The sequence below is a fragment of the Carettochelys insculpta genome, chromosome 20 (assembly GCF_033958435.1).
Source record: "Carettochelys insculpta isolate YL-2023 chromosome 20, ASM3395843v1, whole genome shotgun sequence".
Taxonomy (NCBI): Eukaryota; Metazoa; Chordata; order Testudines; family Carettochelyidae; genus Carettochelys; species Carettochelys insculpta.
This window is the reverse complement of record NC_134156.1, coordinates 105,889-126,507: the sequence shown is the minus strand read 5'-3', so window position 1 is coordinate 126,507 and position 20,619 is coordinate 105,889. Positions and strand designations below refer to the sequence as shown.

Below are 20,619 nucleotides of genomic sequence, written 5' to 3'. Positions count from 1 at the left end.
AGTTAAATGCTAGGATCCCAATGCAATGAAGGGGAAGAGACAGATGCCTAAAAATGTGATCCACAAATTTCCGCACTCTAAATAGGGAACCACCTAAGATAGCCAATGAGAGAAGCCAACAAGAGGGATCTATCTAAAGCCTGCCCCCCCTCACTTCTCAAACAGTTGCATGCCTAAGTTTGGGCTGCAGGGAGACGCTTCTCTTGACTAATGGTCCACAGTTGGGAATTCTGCTCGTGGTACTATGCAGTTCAGACACCAAAGTCATTTATTTTAAGAATTAGGTTGACACCTGGCTCAGTGCACATCAAACAGCTAGAAGAAGAGGTAGTGGTAATCATCCTCTTATAAATCTTATGGCATGTCTGATGAAGATGCTCTATGCTGATGGGACAGAACTCTCTCAATGGCATAATCAAACCACCTCCATGAGTGGCAGAAGTTATGCTGTCAGTGAAAGCTTTCCCAGAGACATAGCACTGTCCATGCCAGTGCTCATGTGAGTATCGTTCATGTCACTCAGCAGGTTGGCTTATTCACAGAACTGAGTGATGAATTATGCCAACATAATCTATAGCACAGACAAAGCCTAAATCTAGTGATTAAACTACTAAATAACATAGGAATAGCCATAATGGGTCACCCCAATTGTCCGTCTAGACTGGTACACTGTCTTCTGACAATGGCCAAAACCAGAGTTTTAAGGGAAGTCTATACAACAGGGTAATGTTGGAGACATCCACCCATCTTTCCTTCTCAGTTCTGGCAGCCAGACATCTAGGACTGACCTGAGTTGGACTTGCATCTCTAACCAACTGGGCTAATAGCCATTGATTAACAGGATTCCCGCCGCTTCGCTTCCCAAAGTGCTTCAGTGCCTTAGACAGGACGCACACCCCCATCCACAGCACCAGAATGTACACCAATAGAAAAGGCTACCACTCAGTAGTGCCTCAGGAGATGGCAGACCGCAAGGGCCATTTCATGGACATTTATGTGGGCTGGGCGGTATGGACACAAAACACCCATGTGTTCCATAATTCTGGGCTCTGCCACTGCATGAGATCCTGGTGGGAGAGATGACCTTCCCTCTCTGCACCATGGTGAACACTGCCTACCCCTTGCTATCCTGGCTGATGTAGTTCTACACCGGTCACCATGACCCCACCCAAGAGGTATTTAATATTTGCCTCAACTAGGCCCGAAATGTGGTGGAGGGGGACTTTGGGCATCTGAAGGGCTGGTGGCAGTGCCTCCTCACAGGCCTGTAGGTTGGGCTACAGAATGTTCCCCAGGTGATGGGGAATGATGGGTGCCTATTGCGTCCTGCACAACATTGTGGAGAATAAAGGCAAGGTATTCCCCCTCCTGGTGGGCATCAGAGTATGGCCCTGACCTCAAACAGATGGCCCCCACCCCAAGTCTTCAGGCACAACAGGAGGGAGCCCACAGTAGGGGGGACTATCAGGAAATATTTGCACATGAGCAACAGTGACCACCACCCACAGTCTCCACATGCTGGTCCCCACCCATACATCCCCATCATCCCCCTACCATGGACACCAGCACGCATGCACATCCATACCCCACCAACAGCACGGGACACAGAAATGGTTCAAAAATAAAAATTTAAGTATTAATAAAAATTGTCTTACTTACAACTATGAAAAAGTAACAGCAGCAGATAATCGGGTCAAATTATATGCAATCATGCCCTATTGGGGGGGTTAAAAGGAGGGGGCTGAACTGAGATCAGAGGGGTGTGGACCTCACCTTGGAGGGGAGGAATTAACTGGGAATAGGGAGGGGGAGACCTCAACTGGGACGGGTTGGAGTTGCAGACTTTAACTGGGAGGGGAGTGGTAACTATTATGTAAAGGTAGAAGGGGGGGAAAAAGGGAACCTTAACCAGAAGGGGAGGGGGGTAATTATTATGGAAGGGGGTGGGGGGAAACCTTAAAAGGGAAGTGGGGGGGACCTTACTCTGGGGTTGTGATGGATGGCCATGAGCCCTGTTGGCCCCTGGGTTCCTCTACCATCTCTGGTATGGAGTCCTCGGTGAGGCTGGGAAGGGGCAGACAGGAAGGAAGGTAGGGGGTATGGCAGAAGCAGTCTCGGAAGAGGGGAGGCAGAGGAAGGTACATGCTTGGGAGAGTGTGCGTCGGTGGGGAGGATCAAGCATGGCAGGAGCCTTGTGCTGCTGCTGGGGGTTATGAATGTTTCCCTTCCTCCTGACTCTGACATCACAGAGAGGTTGGAGCTCTCCTGGTTCTCCTACAGCACGGCTGCAAAGAGGGATAGGAAGACGCAGTCAGTCCCGTGTTACGGTATGACAGCTGGTCCCCCAACTCCCCTGAGGGCAGCAGCCCCCCTCCAGTGGCAGTTGGCCTTGGCATACTGTGTGTGCTGCAGGGGTCCACAGCCATGTGGACTGTTCCCAGTTTGCAGCATCCCATAACTCCGTGTCTGTAGCTTACTACGCTGTCCCTGGGTGGATGTCGCCAGCAGCCATTTTGTCATAATGTTAGCCACAGCCACCTGTGCTATGCCTGACCTGTGAATGCTGGGCACGTGGGTGGCCCGCTGGCAGCTGTAGTGCCCCTGCCACCCAAAAGCTGGGATGTATGCTCCAGTGTGTACTTACCAGAGGGTCCCTCCCCAAGGTCCACTGATGCCCGGATGGCCATAGCCCAGCTTGACAAGCAGAATGGAATGTCTATTACGAGGTCCCCCTGTCACTGCACAGCTCAGCAGGGGCCAATTCTATTTCCTGGACTGCTGGTCTGGGCCCCTCCTCTGCCATGGGGTAAGTCTCCTCCGATGCAGTGTCCAGGGAGGATGCTGGAAAGGAGCTTTCCCTGGGCCCCAGGAAACAGTGGAACTCCCTGTAGTAGGGACAGGTTACGGGACCTCCCCCTGAGCAGCCAGTGGAGTCCCTTGCCCTGGCGTAACCCTGCTGCAGCTCTTTTACTTTACATGCACTACCAACCAGCTGCACAGCAGACTTCCCTCAGGTTGCCAGCTGCTTGGAAAGATGGATGAATGCAGCCACATTTTGCCTCTTGCCCACCATCTGTCTCAGGACCTCCTTGTCTTTCCACGGCTCCAGCAGGTCCCTCACCACAGGCTCAGTCCAGAAGGGCATCCTTTTTTCAGGGATGTTCTCGGGTGCCCTCTGATGGCTTGGTGCGGGGGCCCTAAAGTTGCTGTGGAGGCTGGCTGCTGGCCATGGCTTGTGGTCGCTCCTGCTCTGGTATCTGTGAGGCATGCTGCAGTAACTTGTGCTTCAGGGGTTTCCAGGACCACGGGGCTTTAAACACAGCCAGACGTGCAAGCCATAGAGCCCCACTAATGTTGTGCGGCATGTCTCCGCAGTCCTCCAAGGCCACTGCCATGGATGACTTCTCTTTCAAAAGAGCGGATCACAGAGTGTCTACACGGGTTCTCTTTCAAAAGGAGGTACTCTTCCTAATACAGGATTAGAGGAACGCTTTCAAAAGCTGCATCGTGTTTCTCCGATTTTCTTTCAAAAGAGCGTGTTGCAGATGTAGACGCTCCATGCGCTCTTTCGAAAGGGACAGATATTTCAAAAATGATTGGCTAGTGTAGATGTAGCTTTAGGTTCGGAGTGAGTTTAGGTTCCAATATGGTTAGGGGTCACTTGAGAGGAAGCTTTGTAGATTGCAGTGGAGCCTCAAACTACGATTTAGGTGCCTAAGCACCTTTTTGGATCTGAGTCTTACTCAACTTTGAAACCTGCCAACAAGCTTCTGATATGTAAGATAAATGATTGAAATAGAGATGTGAATTGATAGGGCTGGGAGAAACAAACAAACAATCTGACCTAAAATTATAATACAAAAATATGTATAATGATATAAATACATATTATATAAAAAGCACCACGTGTATAGCCCTGCATATCTCAGGATATCTGCTTTGCATCCACAGATACCATGGATAGTGGAGCACATACCCATGCAGGACTCTCCGCCCCTGTCCACGCATGCGGGGGATGCACTAGGGAAGGCCTCTTCATTACAGGCAGGGAAAGGATCAAGAAGCGTCCCTCACTTTCTCTCATTGTTTCTTAAGTTCAGACTTCTTTTTCAAATGTAATAAAGTAACATGAAGCATAAGGTCCTGAGTGTAGTTCTTCAGCATATTTAGTTTTATGAATCCTTGGTAAAGCGTATGACACCTTTTGGGTGACCAGTTTCTGAAGTTTAAAAAGTTACAAGCTTGATGCAGGAATTATTGGTTAGAGTTCTCTGTCCTGTGTTATGCTTAAGGTCAGACTAGATTGTCTTAGGAGTTGCTTGTGGTCTTAAAATGGATGGTGTCATATCAGCTTCTGACCTTCATATGTGAAGGTTAAGGGCTTAAGCCTTGTTGTTTACCATTGGCGCTGGGGGAGACCTTACAATTGCATATAGCAGAATTTGATTTTCCAACTCTATTTTCTAAAATATTGATATTCATATAGTGAGAAAACATCCTTAAAAACCAGTTTTATACTTAAAACTCAATAATCAGTAAATTGTGTTGTGATATACAACAAATTTCAGATGTTCCAGCAGCTCAGGTCTACCCTCTAACTCAAAAAACACATTGAAAATTTCATTGTTCCTATTAAAAGAGAAATGCTGGTGTCACCTCTTTATGCTAGCCCTATATTTCATTATAATGTGTAGACACAGAGTGACTATATTAAACAGAGACATTTTTGGGAAATACCATGATCTGGCTTTAATCCTTGAGGCTATGTCTACACTAGACCAAAACTTTGAAGTGGCCATGCAAATGGCCATTTCGAAGTTTACTAATGAAGTGCTGAAATACATATTCAGCACCTCATTAGAATGCCAGCAGCCGCGGCATTTCAAAATTGATGCAGCTTGCAGCCGCGCGGCTCGTCCAGACGGGGCTCCTTTTCGAAAAGACCCCACCAACTTCGAAATCCCCTTATTCTTATGGATTTCGAAGTTGCCAGGGTCCTTTCGAAAAGGAGTCCCGTTTGGACGAGCCACGTGGCTGCAAGCCATGTCACTTTTGAAGTGCCACGGCCGCTGGCATTCTAATGAGGCGTTGAATATGTATTTCAGTGCTTCATTAGTAAACTTCGAAATGGCCATTTAGAAGTTTTGGGTTCGTGTAGACACAGCCTGACTAACATACAGAAATGATAAGAATGGGTTTTCTGCTTCTTTTATGTACTGGAACGTTCTTGTTACGAAAAGAAGATGCTACCAGGTTCGTATAATCAGTGGAGGGGTGTGGGACCCCCCAGTATCTTGAGGCAAGAGTGGGGCCACACACGTTCCTCTTGTGCAAAAAAGAAAGAGGGAAAAGACTGGCATCCGAGCAGGGGCTGGAGCAAACGCGACAGAGTATGAAATCAGGCTGGCCACCAGGGAGCCAAGCCAGCCCTCCCCTTTTACCTGCAGATGATCCTGGATCAGAAACCTGGCCCAGAAGAGGAGTAAGAGCACACATACCAGCTGGAGCTGTGAGGGGTGAGACAGTTCACTAGTACCTGAGTGGGAGCACAAGGACATTGGTGCACAAAGTGCCAGTTGCTGGGGCAGGTATGAGCTGGGCACCATGTGCTGAGGAATTTCCATAGGAAGGTAGTAAGACCTATTGGGATGATCCTTCCCAGCCTCTACCCAGTCTCAGTAGTTACCCTGGCTACCCCTCAAGTCCCACATTACAAGGATACTTTCCTCTTATTCCTTGATCTTAACAGGGAATTTACTGATTTCCAGGGTCTCCAGACATCTGCTGGACATTACATATTATGTTGTTACAAAATACATTATGATCACATGATCAGTTTTGAGCACCTCATTAGCAAAGGGAAGTTCAGGTACTTCAAAGATAAAAATTAGAAGATCAGCTTCTCCCTTTCTTCCACAAAGTACCAAAAAACTTATTATTTAACCTATAGAAAATTAGACAAAGAACTTAGCTGAAATTATTTACTTACCCCATCCTATCACAATGCATCTTCGCAGCAGTAGCTTTTCAGAGACCACAACAGTCACCAAAAAAGTGTGGAGATAAATTCCTTCAACTAAAAGCCAACAAAAATTTGCACCAACAGAGTAATGCATGAAAAACTGAGCAGTCCTGCAAATCGTTAAAATCTGCAGAAATAAGACATAAGTATTTAAATAAAATAATAAATCATTGTTACATATTGTACTACTCTAAAATCTCTGAAAAATCCCGTAGATGCCATATAATATTTTACAGCCGTTAAAAAGCAACAGTTTTGATAAACATTTGGTTCAAATCAGACAATCTTCTAGAGATTTCATTGGGATGCTGTCCTGAAATTTTTATGCCTTTCCAGGATGAGGTTCCAAGCTGTGCGCTATTAGGAACAGAATCAAATCTGTGACGTCAGTTACAGCCAAAACTAATTAATCAGAATATGCACTTATCTCCAACACGTTAAAAAACTCCACGTGTGTTTATGTGTAGGAGCACATGTATAGAGGGAGATTTCACAGCAGTTTTATTTGATTAGGAGGAAGATAAAGGGGTGCTGGAAGATTCGCAACCCAGTTAAGTTGTTGTTATGATGTGCGTGTAGTTATGGTTGTTATGATGTCTATAAACAATAACTCTAGGTTTCCACATAGTTCCAGCTTTTTCTCTGTTCTTTACCAGGCAGAACTCACAGTCTGGTGCTCTGTACAACACAGAGACATGTAGCTACTGAGCAATATACTTCTAAGTAAAAATACCATTACAGTGCTGATTTAGTTTTGGGCAGCAGTAAAATAATGTGGCTGGGGGCTGTGAGAGTATCCATGCCTCCTGAACTAGAATAAACTACTTGAGAATAGGCAGTTTTATATTGGTAAAACTGGGACTGTACTGGGGCAGGGAGAGGACTGGTTATTTAACTAGACTACTGAAGAACTGGCAAAACCTTCTAGCATGGACAAGTCCTTAGACTGCTTAATATTGCATTTCTTTCTTTGGGTCTTTTCATACCGGATATATATCCTACCTTGTTCAAATGGGAATTGTTTCAGGAAAGTTATATGCAGCTGAAACAAATCACAATGGTTCTTTTTGGTCTTATAATCTATGAATGTGTTACCTGACAGACAACTTTAGCTGTTGTACAAAGCTTTTTGAACATATAGGTTTTGTATATATGTGTTGAAAAAATACAAACAACATACACAAGCAAGCAAAAATATACAGCTTTGCTCCTAAAATTGTGGGTTTAATCAAACTGTTATAATGCATTATTTAAGATCTCTAGATGACAACTGTCAACTCATTCAACAAGCACAGTATGTTTAATATAAAATTTCTACATGATCTTATCCAAATAAAATTAAAATTAATTCTGAAACAGAATTTTACCCTAATTCTCCTGGAACATAATTTCATGCAAAAATTCAATTTACATAATTCTCTTCTTAGCATCAAAAACCTGTTAGTCCTAAGGGAAGCCGTTTTGCAACTTTAATTATTGCAGCACAAATTATACTATTAAAATGATTTAACACAGAAGTACCTCAGGACTGAAGTAAGAAATCCATCCAGTTTCATTATTTGGTCTTTTTGAATAAGTATTATGTAATATAGTATCTTTTATGAGAACTGCTGTGCCTCGCAGTATAAAGGAAGCAAATAAATTCATATGGATGTAGTTTCTAGTGCAATGAAGTCTTCTGTGGAAGTACAGAAAGAATGCCCCCCTTATGAGTCATTTTGAATACATTTAATTAAGAACAATATCATTGTATTCATATTACTGTCATCAACAGATTATGTTCAATAATTACATTTTCATAGCCTGTATCCTTACAATTTATATTGTTACATCTTACACGGAATTATAAACTCAGTTACGTGACAAGAGAATTCGTAAATTCTAGAATGCAAGATATGTACTAACAACATTGGTTAACACTAACCTGAGGAGCAGAAGTATAAGCAGAGCTAAAACAAGGCAAGTAAGAGACAAAGCATATCCAACAGTGTACAGTAACTGTAGTGTGGAAAGTAACATGTGTTCTTCTTCCTGTTCATAGGAACAAGAGAGAAAAAATAAAAAGTTGTGCAAGTGTGGGAGTCAGCCTGGTTCACCAGATAGGGTGCTGGCAACATGAGGTTCTATAGTTTGTCCTAACCAGCTGTGCGTCCCGAGGCAAATCACTTAAATACCCCAAACCTGAGTTTCTCCATCTGTAAATGACCCTCCTCAGTAACACTTGAGATCAACAGGCGGGAAGTGATATAGCAAGCCATATATGATTAGCAGGTTTTAAAATTTGAAATAATTTAGTATTTGGAATAGGTTGATAGGATCTAATTTTGAAAATGGTACATCCCATGCTGAGATCTGCACCTTCGATCCATCAAGGATCATGTGGTGGCTGTTGTGCAACAACCCCCCACCTGCCACCCCGTTAAAAGAACTCACACATAGGCATCTTCCTCTGGGTACTACTCTCCTAAACTTAAGCCCTACTGTGACTTGCAAATGGTAATGGGGGCAGGACTGTAAAATCTGGAACCTTTCAGTCCTGGATCACCACGTAGTTAGTTGATGTATGTATTGGTTGTTCCATTTCAAGGACTGAGGTGGTAGAATGGTCCAGCTTGCTACATCTATGACTAAGCAGCCCTATTTAGGATCTGCTCTGCTCACGCCACATGGAAAGGGGGGCTAGAAAAGGTGTTCTACACATAGTCCACCTCAACCCCTCTGACTAGATAACCACATCCAGTGGGTTCATCTCTAGACAGTTGAAATCAAATGATAAACTTTGGAACATGGAATATTCAGACTCCAATGGACCACTCAGACAGCGGGCAACCTGAAAGATGTACTGCAATTATCACCCACAAGCTGTGACAATTCAATACCAATATAGCTGCCTTGGCAGAAATGCTCAGATCAAAAAAGACTGCTATGAGAAGAAGGTGGAGGTTACACCTTTTTCTGGAAAAGAACCCCACAGGAAGAAAAATGAATTAATGGAGCAGGATTTGCCATAAAAAAAATGAACTGACAAAGATCCTATCCGAAGTCCCTGTCAGCATCAATGAGCACCTCATGACTCTCCGCTTGAAGCTTACCAAAACACCAACAGGCAACCATCAAGAGTGCTTAATGCACCAACTGTAAAAGACAGTTACCTGTTCCGTAACTGCTGTTCTTTGAGATGTGTTGCTCATGTCCATTCCAATTTGGGTGTGCGCCATGCGCATGCCCAGTTGCTGGACGCTTTTTGCCCTAGCCAGTAGCCTTAGGGTCGGTGTGGCGCCCCCTGGAGTGGTGCCCATATGGCCACCCATATATGCACCACCCGCCCCACACCCCCGCTCAGTTCCTTCTTGCTGGCTACTCCGACAGAGAGGAAGGCAGGAGGGTTTTGGAATGGACATGAGCAACACATCTCGAAGAACACCAGTTACAGAACAAGTAACTGTCTTTTCTTCTTCGAGAGATTGCTCATGTGCATTCCAATTTGGGTGAATGCAAGCCAATGCCTAGAAGGCAGGGTCAGAGCCCTGAAAGGAGTGCAGGACAGCCCTGCCCACTGCAGTGTCTTCCCTAGCGTGCTGCGCAACTGCGTAATGCACTGCGAACGTGTGAATGGAAGACCAAGTGGCCGCTCTGCAAATGTCGTGGATAGAGACTTTGGCTAAGAATGCCACAGAGGATGCCTGTGCCCCTGTGGAGTGTGCCCTGATTGGCAGATGGGGAACCCCTGCCAGTTTGTAACACTCACTGATACAGGTTACTATCCAGGAGGAGATCCGCTGAGAGGAGACTGGATGCCACTTCATCCTGTCTGCTACTGCAACGAACAGCTGCTGTGACTTCCGGATGGGTTTGATCCTGTCCATATAGAAGGCCAGTGCCCTCCGTATATCCAAGGTGTGTAGGCTCTGCTCCCTAGGGGAGGCATGGGGCTTTGGGTAAAACACCGGTAAGGTGATGTCTTGGTTCATATGGAAAGGGGAGACCACCTTAGGCTGAAATGTTGGGTGGGGTCTTAGTCTAACCTTGTCCTTGTGGAACACTGTATAAACTGGGTCCACTGTCAGGGCCCTTAGCTCTGATACCCTTCTGGCTGAGATAATGGCCACCAGGAATGCCACCTTATAAGTAAGAAGCAACATAGAACAAGAGGCGAGAGGTTCAAAAGAGGGAGCCATCAGCTTAGACAAAACCAAATTAAGGTCCCACATTGGGAGCGGGGGGCCCGAACCTGTGGTCTGACTCTCTCCATTCCCTTCATGAACCTTTTTACCACTGGGTCTGAGAAGACTGAAAACCTCCCGTCCCCTGGGTGGAACGCCAAAATGCCTGCCAGGTGCACCTTTAGGGAGGATACTGACAGCCCCTCCTGGCTCAGAGCCAGCAAGTAATCTAGGATACTTGGTATTGTGGCCTCTCCTGGGGACATCCCCTTTTGGGTGGCCCAAATGGTAAGTCTTTTCCATTTGGCTACATATGCTACCCTTGTAGAGGGTTTCCTGCTGTTCAACAATACTTCCCTGACAGGTTGGGAGCAGGCCAGCTCCACCGGTCTCAGCTATGGAGCCTCCATGCTGTCAGGTGCAGCGCTTGGAGATTGGGGTGCTGCAGTCTCCCCTCCTCCTGTGTCAGCAGGTCCGGGTGCAGCGGGAGTATCTCTGGAGCGTGAGTGGACATCTCCAAGAGGGTCGAGTACCAATGTTGTTGAGCCCAGGCCGGGGCCACCAGGATTACTGACGCTCGGTCTGACTGAATTTTCAACAGCGTTTCGTGGATGAGCAGTACCCGGTGGAAAGGCATACAGCAACAGGCCCGACCAACAGATGCTGAAGGTGTCTGCCCAAGAACCTGGACTTGGGTTCTGGTAAGAGCAGAATGTCCTGCACTTCGCATTGAGATGCGTGGCAAAGAGGTCTACCTGGGGACGCCCCCACCTCTGGAAAACTGAATTCAGTACTTCTGTCTGTAATGACCACTCGTGGTCCACGAAGGACTTGCTGAGGTGGTCTGCCAGAGAGTTCTGAGTCCCAGGCAGGTAGAACGCCCTCAGAAGAATCTGGTGTTGGATGCAGAAATCCCAAAGCGCGAGGGCTTCTAGACACAGAGGCGACGAGCGTGCACCCTCTTGTTTGTTTATATAGTACACTGCTGTGGTGTTGTCTGTGCTGACTGCTACACAGTGCCCCTTCAGCTCGTTCTGAAATACTTCGCATGCCAAATGAACTGCTCTGAGCTCTCTCACATTTACGTGGAGATGAGCGTCTGTTTTGCCCTACAAGGCCTGCATCTGGCGGTCCCCCAAGTGCGCTCCCCAGCCAAGGTCTGATGCATCCGTGACCAGGGAGAGGGAGGGTTGTGGGGGTTTGAAGGGTACCCCCATCCAGACTGACCTGTCCTCCAGCCACCAGTGTAGTGTTAACACTTCGTGGGGGACTGTGACTAACATGTCTATGCTGTCCCTGACAGGTCTGTATACCGAGGCGAGCCACATATGAAAGGGGCACATTCGTAACCTGGCATGCTGGACTATGAACATGCACGCCGCCATGTGTCCCAACAATCTGAGGCAGCCCCTAGCTGTTGTGGTTGGGAACCTTATTGGGGCTTGTATGCAAGCTGCCATTGCCCGGACCCTGCTGTGTGGCAGAAGCACTCTGGCTTGCTTTGCGTCTAGAGACATGCGCCTACGAATTCTATGACTTGAGTTGGTACTAACACAGACTTTGCCTCGTTTACTAGGAAGCCTAATGTGTCACACGTTGCTCTTATTAGCTGTACATGTTGCGACACTTGTCCTTGTGACTGACCCTTGATCAGCCAGTCGTCTAGGTACGGGAACAGGTGCACACCTCGCCTGCATAAGAAGGCTGCCACTATTGACATGCATTTGATAAAGCCTCTCGGGGCTGAGGAGAGTCTGAACAGGAGGACTGTAAATTGATAATGGTCCTTCCCTAGCACAAATCTGAGGAATCTCCTGTGAGACGGATAAATTGCTACATGGAAACATGCATCCTGTAAGTCGAGAGCTACGAACCAATCCCCTCGTTCCAGCATTAGGATAATTATTCCCAGGGATATCATAGGAAACTGTCTCTCACAAATTTGTTGAGATTTTGTAGGTCCAAGATGGGCCTCAGCCCCTCTTTCACTTTCGGAATGAGGAAATAGTGGGAATAAAATCCCTGTCCCTGGAATTCCTGGGGGACTTCCTCTATAGCCCCCTTTTGGAGGAGGATTCCTACCTCCTGTCTGAGAACTATCTTGTGAGAAGGGTCCCTGAAGAAGGATGGGGAAGGGGGTTCCAAAGGGGGGGGTAAGAAGAAAATTGTATGGCACATCCCTTTTCTACCATGCAGAGGACCCACTGGTTTGAAGTTATGCTGCACCATGCCTGGTAGAATCTGGATAAGCGGAGTGAAAATAAACCTTGGGCTGGAACTATGGGAGTGGGCGGTACAACGCTCTCGACTGCCCTGTCAAAACTGGTGTCTGGGCCCAGGAGGAGTTTTAGTGTGGCCCTGGTCCTGCGTTTGGTGACCCTGATGCCTCCTATTATGGCGGCCCCTTCTTCTGTTCCCCTCCCGTTGCTGCTGGGGGAACTGTCTGAACTGGGGCCTAGGATTAAACCGCCTTCTTTGGGTCACCGGTGTGTATAGATCCAGTGAGAGTAATGTGGATTGAGAGTCTTTCATGCCATGAAGTCTCTTATCTGTTTTCTCTGAAAATAGAAAGGGGCCTTCAAAAGGAGGTCTTGAATGGAATGCTGCACCTTTTGCAAGCGTCTTAAGACCTGAAGCCATGCTCCCCTTCGCATGGCAATACCCGAGGCCATAACCCTAGTGGCTGCATCTAGGGCGGCCTGCAGCACTGCTCTGGAAATGAGCCTCTGCTCCATTACCAGGGCCGTAAAGTCTGTCTTGGTGTCCTGTGGAAGCAGTTCCGCGAAACAGTCCATGGAACTGGCTGTATTATACACATCTGCTAACCATGGCCTGCTGGTTAGTAATTCTCAGCTGCAGACCACCTGCGGAGTAAACTTTTCTACTGTATAGGTCTAGTCTTTTGGCATCCTTGTTCTTGGGGGAGGGCCCTTGAAGCCCCTGTCTCTCCCTATTGTTCACCGCACCCACAACAAGGGAGTCAGGGGAGTATGGGTGAACAGATGTTCATTTCCCTGTGCCAGGACAAAATACCTGTGTTCATTTTTCCTAGCTGTGGGCAAGGCTGAGGCTGAGGTTTGCCACACTGTCTTAGCCGTGTTGGCAATTGTCTTTATAATAGGCAGCGCCACCCTGGACGGTGCAGAGGTTGAAAGGATGTTAGTGACAGGGTCCACTTCAGCCCTGACCTCTTCCGCCTGTACCCCCAGGCTCTGGGCGACCCTCCTCAACAGTTGCTGGTACGCGCCTCCATCCTCCAGTACTGGGGATGCAGAGGACCCAGCTAATGCCTCATCTGGAGAAAACGAAGATGAAACCAACATACCCTCCCAACCTGTTGATCCAGAGGATTCTGGCACCGCTGCTTGAGTCCCTGGCACCACACTCTGTGGCACTGTGCTCAGTGCCTGGGGCGGAGGGCCCCCTAGTGGTCCCTGTTGTGGTGTTATGAAAACAGGGCCACTCTGCACTGGGGACGGCACCGGTTCAATTGGCGCTGGTGTCCATTGCACCACAGTACCTGGTGCCTGTACTGACAGCACCCATGCTTGGGTCACTCCCAGGTGACCTGGTGCCGATGTCGACGCCGGCGATGGTGCCGGTACGGCCATCGGAGCTGGTGTCGATTACTCCCCTTGCTCCTCCAGCGGGGCTCCGAGGGCTGCTGTTGGTGCCAATCTCAGCACCTGGGTAGTGCCCGGCACCCTGAACGGGAGACCAGCAGCTTGCCCTTGCTCCGCGTGGATAGCCCATGGGGTCCAGAAGGGCCACTGTGGTGCCCCCAATGGTGCCTTTGCCATTCTCCTTCCAGGGAGCGTCGGGAGTGGCGCCGGTGCCCATTGCATCGGGATGACCTCATACTCTCGCTCCTTGCTGAGCCAGAGTAAAGGGTGTCAGATTCCGAGACGGACCCTGAGACCGATGAGTATGGTGGTGCCAAGGGTCCCATGCTTCTCATTGGTTCCTGCAGGCTCAGTCCCATATGCATGGTGCCAATGGATTGTTGGGGTCCCCGTGGTGTCGGGAGCTGTGCCGGGGTCCCTGGAGCCTGACCCGGTGTCTGGAGCAAGGGTGACTAAGGCTCCCAGCGAGGTGTTTGTAACAGCACCGTAAATTGCAGGAGGCCTTGAGCAGCACCAAACGCCTCCGGCATCGAAGGCGGCCTGGGAGAGCGCAGGCTCCTGCCTCGCACTGAAGTCGACGCCGGCACTTCGTGACCTTGCTCCGGTGTGCATTGGTGGACTCTCCAGACGCCTGTCTTGAACGGCCCTGGTGCCATCTCGTCTTCTTGCACAGCACCAGAAACTGACTCTTGTGGCACTGGAAGGTGCTAGGCGCTGAATCCAACTCTTGGCGCTGGGAGTCCTCTGACAGCACCAATGGTGCCACAGCGCTCTGCACCGAAGATGCGGCACTCTGCGTTCCCGCCCAGGAACCCTCCGGGCACAAGGCTGACTCCATAAGGAGAACTTTTAGTCTTTGAGCTCTATCTTTGAGAGTCCTCGACTTGAAGGCCTTGCATGTGGAGCAACGCTCTCGGAGATGAGATTCACCAAGGCAGCCCAGACAAGCTTTATGTGGGTCACTCTTGGGCATACATTTGCCACATGTAGAACAGTTTTTAAAACCCAGAGAGCCAGGCATTGCCTGGTGGTGAGGCGCCAAGAGGGTTAAAGACCCACCTCGGCTTACTAAGTGCTAATTTCCTATGGTAGATAACAAAAAGTGAACTATTTACAACTAATTAAAGCAACAAAGGCTACCAGCAAACTCTCAAGAAGTGTTAAGCTCCAGCAACCGACACCGCGGGGAGAAGGAACTGAGCGGGGGTGGGTGGGTTGGGTGGTGCATATATGGGTGGCCATACGGGCGCCACTCCAGGGGGCGCTGCACCAACCCTAAGGCTACTGGCTAGGGCAAAAAGCTTCCAGCAACTGGGCATGCGCACGGCGCACACCCAAATTGGAATGCACATGAGCAATCACTCGAAGACCACCACCAAAGATAAGTTGTAAACCCAGTTGAACGCAGTCTTGAAAGATAGTCCCAAAGGCGACAATATTATTCTCTTGGGGGATATCAATGCCAGGGTTAGAAGAGATGTGGACCTCTGGCAGACTGCCATTGGGAAAGAAGGAGTCGACAATAGCAATTCCAAGGGAGTGCTCCTCCTTTTGAAATGCGTGGAATATGAGCTAATCATCATGCATGCCCTCTTCCAACAGAAAAACAAATTTATGACTTCATAGCGCCATCGTTAATCAAAACGCTGACACCCCATAGACCATGTCATTTTCTGCAACCAAGACCAGTGTGATGTCCTTCTCACATGTGCAATGACTAGTGCTAGTAACTGCTGGACTGATCATTGCCTTAATTTGATCCATGAAGAAGGCAGTTAGGACTGTCACCAAATGGAGAACTCAGAGGAAACTGATCCAATGAAAGATCAATGTACAAGGTTTGAAGGACCCCATCAGATGAAGTGACTTCCAGATAGCACTTGAAAGGAAGCCGCTGACAGTACATCCTGAAGATGTGGAAGAACACTGGTGCCAACTGAAAAATGCCAACACTGGAACTTGCAGAGAAACCACTGGCTACCAGTCCAAGAAGCATCAGCACTGGTTTGATGAGAACGATGTAAAATTGAATGCCTGATTGTGGCCAAGGCAGAAGTCCAACGTAAAACAAGGACTCTGGAAAAACCAAATGGTGGACTGAGAAGGTGCAAGAACTCCTGCATTTTGTAGACATCGACGATACAAGAGGTTTCTTCAATGCCACCAAAGCTGTTTATGGGCCAAGAAATGATGGAATCAGTCCCCTGAGATCAAAGGATGGTACTCAGCTCTTGAAAGACCAATGAAGCAATTGTTTCTCACTAGAGGGAGCACGATAACGAGCTCTTTAACTGCCCTTCCACCAGTGGTCCTAGAATCCCTTGACCAAGTCCCTCAGCAGCCACCGAGAGACAATCCTGCAACACTTCCTACCCAGGGTGAGGTCCATGAAGCCATCAAAGCAAGGAAATGCAACAGGCAACTGGACTAGATGGAATCCCTGATGAAGTGTTCAAAATGGGCCAGTCAGTGCTCTACAAGCAACTCCATTTCTTGATTCCCAAGATGTGGGATCAAGAGCATATGCTGTTAGAATTCAGAGATACCCTTTTTCAAGAGGCTGATGATCAGTGTAACAAGTCCGACTGTGGAAACTATCATGGCATCCCTGTCCTGGCAACAGCAGGGAAAATCTTAGCTCAAATCCTTGCAAACCAACTCCTGCCACTCTCAGAAGAAATTCTCCCAGAACCCTGGTGTGGCTTCCAACCATTCCAAGGAACAGCAGGCATAAGCTTTACTATCTGGCAATGGCAAGAAAAATATCATGAACTAAACCAAGTTTTATATATGAGTTTTATCGACCTACCCAAAGCATTGACAATTCCTCAGTGCTGCTCCAAAACATGCATCATCATCTTGAGGCTGCTTTGTGACAACATGACTGCCACAATACTGAGCAACAATGGATCCCAAAGCAACCTCTTTGATGTTAAAACAGGAGTCAAAACAAGAAAATCATTGTTCTGAACTTTCATTGTCATGACCCTTCACCTCACTGATGGCAAGCTTTCAGGTGGTATGAAGATTGTCTAGAGAATGAACAAGAAGCTTTTCAATCTCAGGAGACTGATGGCTGCAAGCAAGACTTCTATGACCTTAATCGCGGAGTTCCAACACGCAGATGACAATGTGGTTGCTGCTCTCTCTCTCTCTCTCAGAGCCCTTCACACACTATCTTAAGCACCTTCACCAAAGCATACCAGAATCTCACTCTCATACTGAACATCAAAAAGATCAAGATGCGGCACTAACCCTCACCAACAGGGCAATCTCATGTACCTTCTATTGAGGTAACCAGAGAACTGCTGGAAAATGTGAAGCATTTCCCATACCTTGGAAGTCATCTTTCTCCTAAAGTCAACACTTGTGCAGAAATCCAGCATCAGCTGAGCTGTGCAAGCTCTGCTCTTCTCCAGGGTCTTCAAACACCAGGACATCTATGCCAAGACAAAACTCCTTGTATACAGCACAGTGGTTATTCCAACACAACTGTATGCTTGTGAAACCCGAACAACATACAAGTGTCATTTGAAAGCACTTGAACAGTATCATCAACGCTGTCCCAGGAGAGTCCTAAATATCTGTTGGGAGATAGGTGCAAAAACACTAGTGTCCTGGAAAAGTTGAACATGACCAGTACTGAAGCCGTTATCATTTATGAAAAATTTCATTGGACTGGTCATATGATTTGCATGTCTGATCAGCATCTCCCATGTAAAATTCTGTTTTCCAAGCTGAAGGAAGGATGGTGGAGAGTTGGGGGCCAAAGGAAGAGATATAAGGATACGCTGAAGGTGCACATGAAAAAGCGCATTATCGGTGTCAACACTTGGGAGAAGCTCGCCCAGGTCCATACCCAGTGAAGAGTGGTAATCCATGAGGGGGTGGCACAATCTGAGAGGTCCTGCCACAGTGCAGACGAGGTGAGGTGGAGATGAAGGAAAGAGCATCAAAAACTGCCCCGACACCTGTCCCTTCTGTAACAAGACCTGTGGCTCCAGAATTGGGCTGATCAGCCATCAATAGACTTGCAAATAGGAGGGTGAGATGAAGACATCCTATTCATTTGTCTAGTGACCACCAAGAGATCAGTGCATAACACAGAATGTCATGGTATGGCATGACAGTCAAAATATTCTTTGATTTTCTTTTAATTTTAGTTTAGTTTTAAAATAATTTAAGGATAGCTGCTACCCAGGTCTATCATGTAGTCATTTTGAACACCACATACCCAAGTTTTGTTTCTAAACTTAAGATGCAAATAAAGACGAATTAAAAGAAGTTAATGTATAAGAACTTCAAGTGATGTGGAATAGGAAATCTGAGCAGACACCAGCATGCAACTCTTATTTTTATCCTTGTATTAGCTTCCCAGGTGGTCATTTCTCTGAGGGAGTCAAAGTCTGCTTTTCTGAAATCCAAGGTCCATATTCTGCTGCTCTCCTTTCTTCCTTTGGTCAGGATCCTGAATTCCCCTACCCATTCTTCCCTGTTTGAGAGTAGCAGGTCAAGAGGAGCCTGTCCCCTAACTGGTTCCTCTAGCACTTGCATGAAGAAGTTGTTCCCAAAACACTACAAAAAATGTCCCGGGTTGTCTGTGCACTACTGTATTTGCTGAACCCAAAGCACTCAGAATTCTTTGAGCCCTGATCCCTGTTCAGAGCACAAGCATATCATAACCTAAACAAGTCTGGCTCTCCTCTGCAGCTATTCAGTGGAAACATCTGATCAATTATTCAAGGAGGGATTAAGAAGATTAAAGCATAAAAGAAAACATCATACTTACTTGTGGGTTGAAGTGATTCTCCTCTAAGCACTCTGAATTATCACGCCAAATATCTGTTGAGTTCTCTTCTGTTTGCCAGATTCCCTGGTCCAAGCAGACTCTGTATACTTTTCTTGCACTTCCTGAAAGTAAACAGAGCTTCAGTCTGAAAAGTCAAGACGTATATTTCATTTTTCCTGTACTTCACAAATTCCACGCTTTCAGCAAAGCTAGGGAAATCTCAGTAGAGAAATCTTTGCTGTGGTTTTTGATGATTCTTTGCAATGTCTATTCAGGAGAAAATAGAAACTTAGTATATGACTATATCATCAAAAGAAATGCCCATGATTTCCACAGTATTTTCAAAAAGCAAATACAGTAAACTCTTTCATATCCAGCAGCCCTGCGGTGGGGAGGTAGCCGGATATGTAAATACTCTGGATAATAGAGAGGTATGCCTAACAATGCAGGTCATGAAAGAAAAAGAACATTAGATATTAAGAAACAGAAAAAAAAAAGACATGCAGAGTACTTTATTTACCAAACAGTAGTGTTGTACACTGTAAAGGTATACTGTATTTGCTGTATTTGAATTTACTTTCACTACACTACACTCATGGAGAATGTAACTAAAATTTACTTATGGTTAAAATGTGGGTTATTTGAGAGTTCTAGATAATAGAATGCTGAATATAAGAGTTTACTGTATAGTGAGTACATCAAAGGATGATTTTGTCATTAAAAAATCCATCCTCTTATGATCTGGCACATCAGATCGTGGTGCCTCATCACCAAATTTAGGGGTCACATCCTCAGCTGGTGTGAAATAGTGTAGGTCCATTGGCACAGAGAATGTGAAGACTAGGAGTCCTGGCTGGAGGAAGCTTAGGTAAGTGTAGTGAGCAGGAGGCCAAACTACTGGAAGCACAAGGCAGTCAGGGAGTAAGCCCGACTGAGGAAAATGCAAGGGGCTGAGAAACAGCAAAGAAGGAGAATCTGATAGCAAAGGGAGGGAAAATGTGGGGAAGATAATTTAGGAGACAGGTGTGGGCAGAAGACTGTTTTGGCGGAGCTTGACCCTGGCCTTTCTAGCAAGGAAAGTGACAAAGGGCAATGGAGTGTCTCCTACACACACACCAGAAATAAAGAAGGGTTTGTGGAGCCCCTAGAAGTTATGCCTAGAGAGGCTGCAGCTTTGTGTGTGTGTTGAAGGCTGAACTTTGATTGGGAGCTGATCCTATACAAACCAAGGGTATGCAGCTTCCTCCCATGAGGAAAGAAAGCTGCAGGCACTGAAAACATGATTTTTAATCTCATGACTTTAGGCATCTGATTTAGGATTTTTGAGCAGCTAGGGTTGGCAGCGATAGGGAGCCATGAAATATCTAGAAACCACTGCACTGGAGCTGTTGGCATTTGAAGAATATACCCAGTGTTAGGAGATCCTCCATCCCAGGGGAAAGACAGAGGTTGGGCCGTTTTGGAAATACATGTGCCCTGAACATCATGGCTATTGTAGCAATGAAAGAAGCAAGGTGAGGCTGGAGCACAGCCCTCTAGACAGTTTCTTAAAAGGTCAAGAACACCTTCAAAAAGGGCTATCCGACCCTGTTGGCCATATGTTATTAATTATATGGTTTATGAGCCCACAGTCATTACTGTGGATCTTTACCTAGTTCTGTTTCCTTACCTGTCTGCCAGCATTTTAATGGAGTAGGCCATTCTGCTAAAGACGTGAGAGTTTGTGTTCTGGAGAAAAGAGACTTTAACAACCGTCTACAGAGAAAGTATTCAGAACTAACATTCATATTCAAATTCAACACATTCACACTTGGCTTGAACAGGGACAGCAATTACCTGACCCATTATAAGGACTCTTTCACATACTTGGACCTACATTTAACTTGCCCACCCCTTACCCCTCTCTTTCTGCTCTTCTATCTGATTTGCCACATTTGATACCAACTTTTCTGATTTGTCAACCTTGGTAACTATTTCTGGACCTCTGTGATTTATACACAGAGTCTGTTCTGGCAAGGCTAT

At 46.8% G+C, this 20,619-nt stretch overlaps 1 protein-coding gene across 1 annotated transcript in view; it reads right to left on the bottom strand.

The window, feature by feature from the left end:
- Positions 1–20,619, bottom strand: part of GLP2R (glucagon like peptide 2 receptor) — an 82,541-nt gene that overhangs the window by 35,604 nt on the left and 26,318 nt on the right. The window contains exons 5-8 of the mRNA XM_075014999.1: positions 18,598–18,719; positions 7,947–8,053; positions 7,544–7,700; positions 5,990–6,149 (exon numbers count right to left, since the gene is read on the bottom strand). Of these exons, the coding sequence (XP_074871100.1) occupies positions 5,990–6,149; positions 7,544–7,700; positions 7,947–8,053; positions 18,598–18,719 (546 nt within the window). The remainder of the gene's footprint in view (positions 1–5,989; positions 6,150–7,543; positions 7,701–7,946; positions 8,054–18,597; positions 18,720–20,619) is intronic.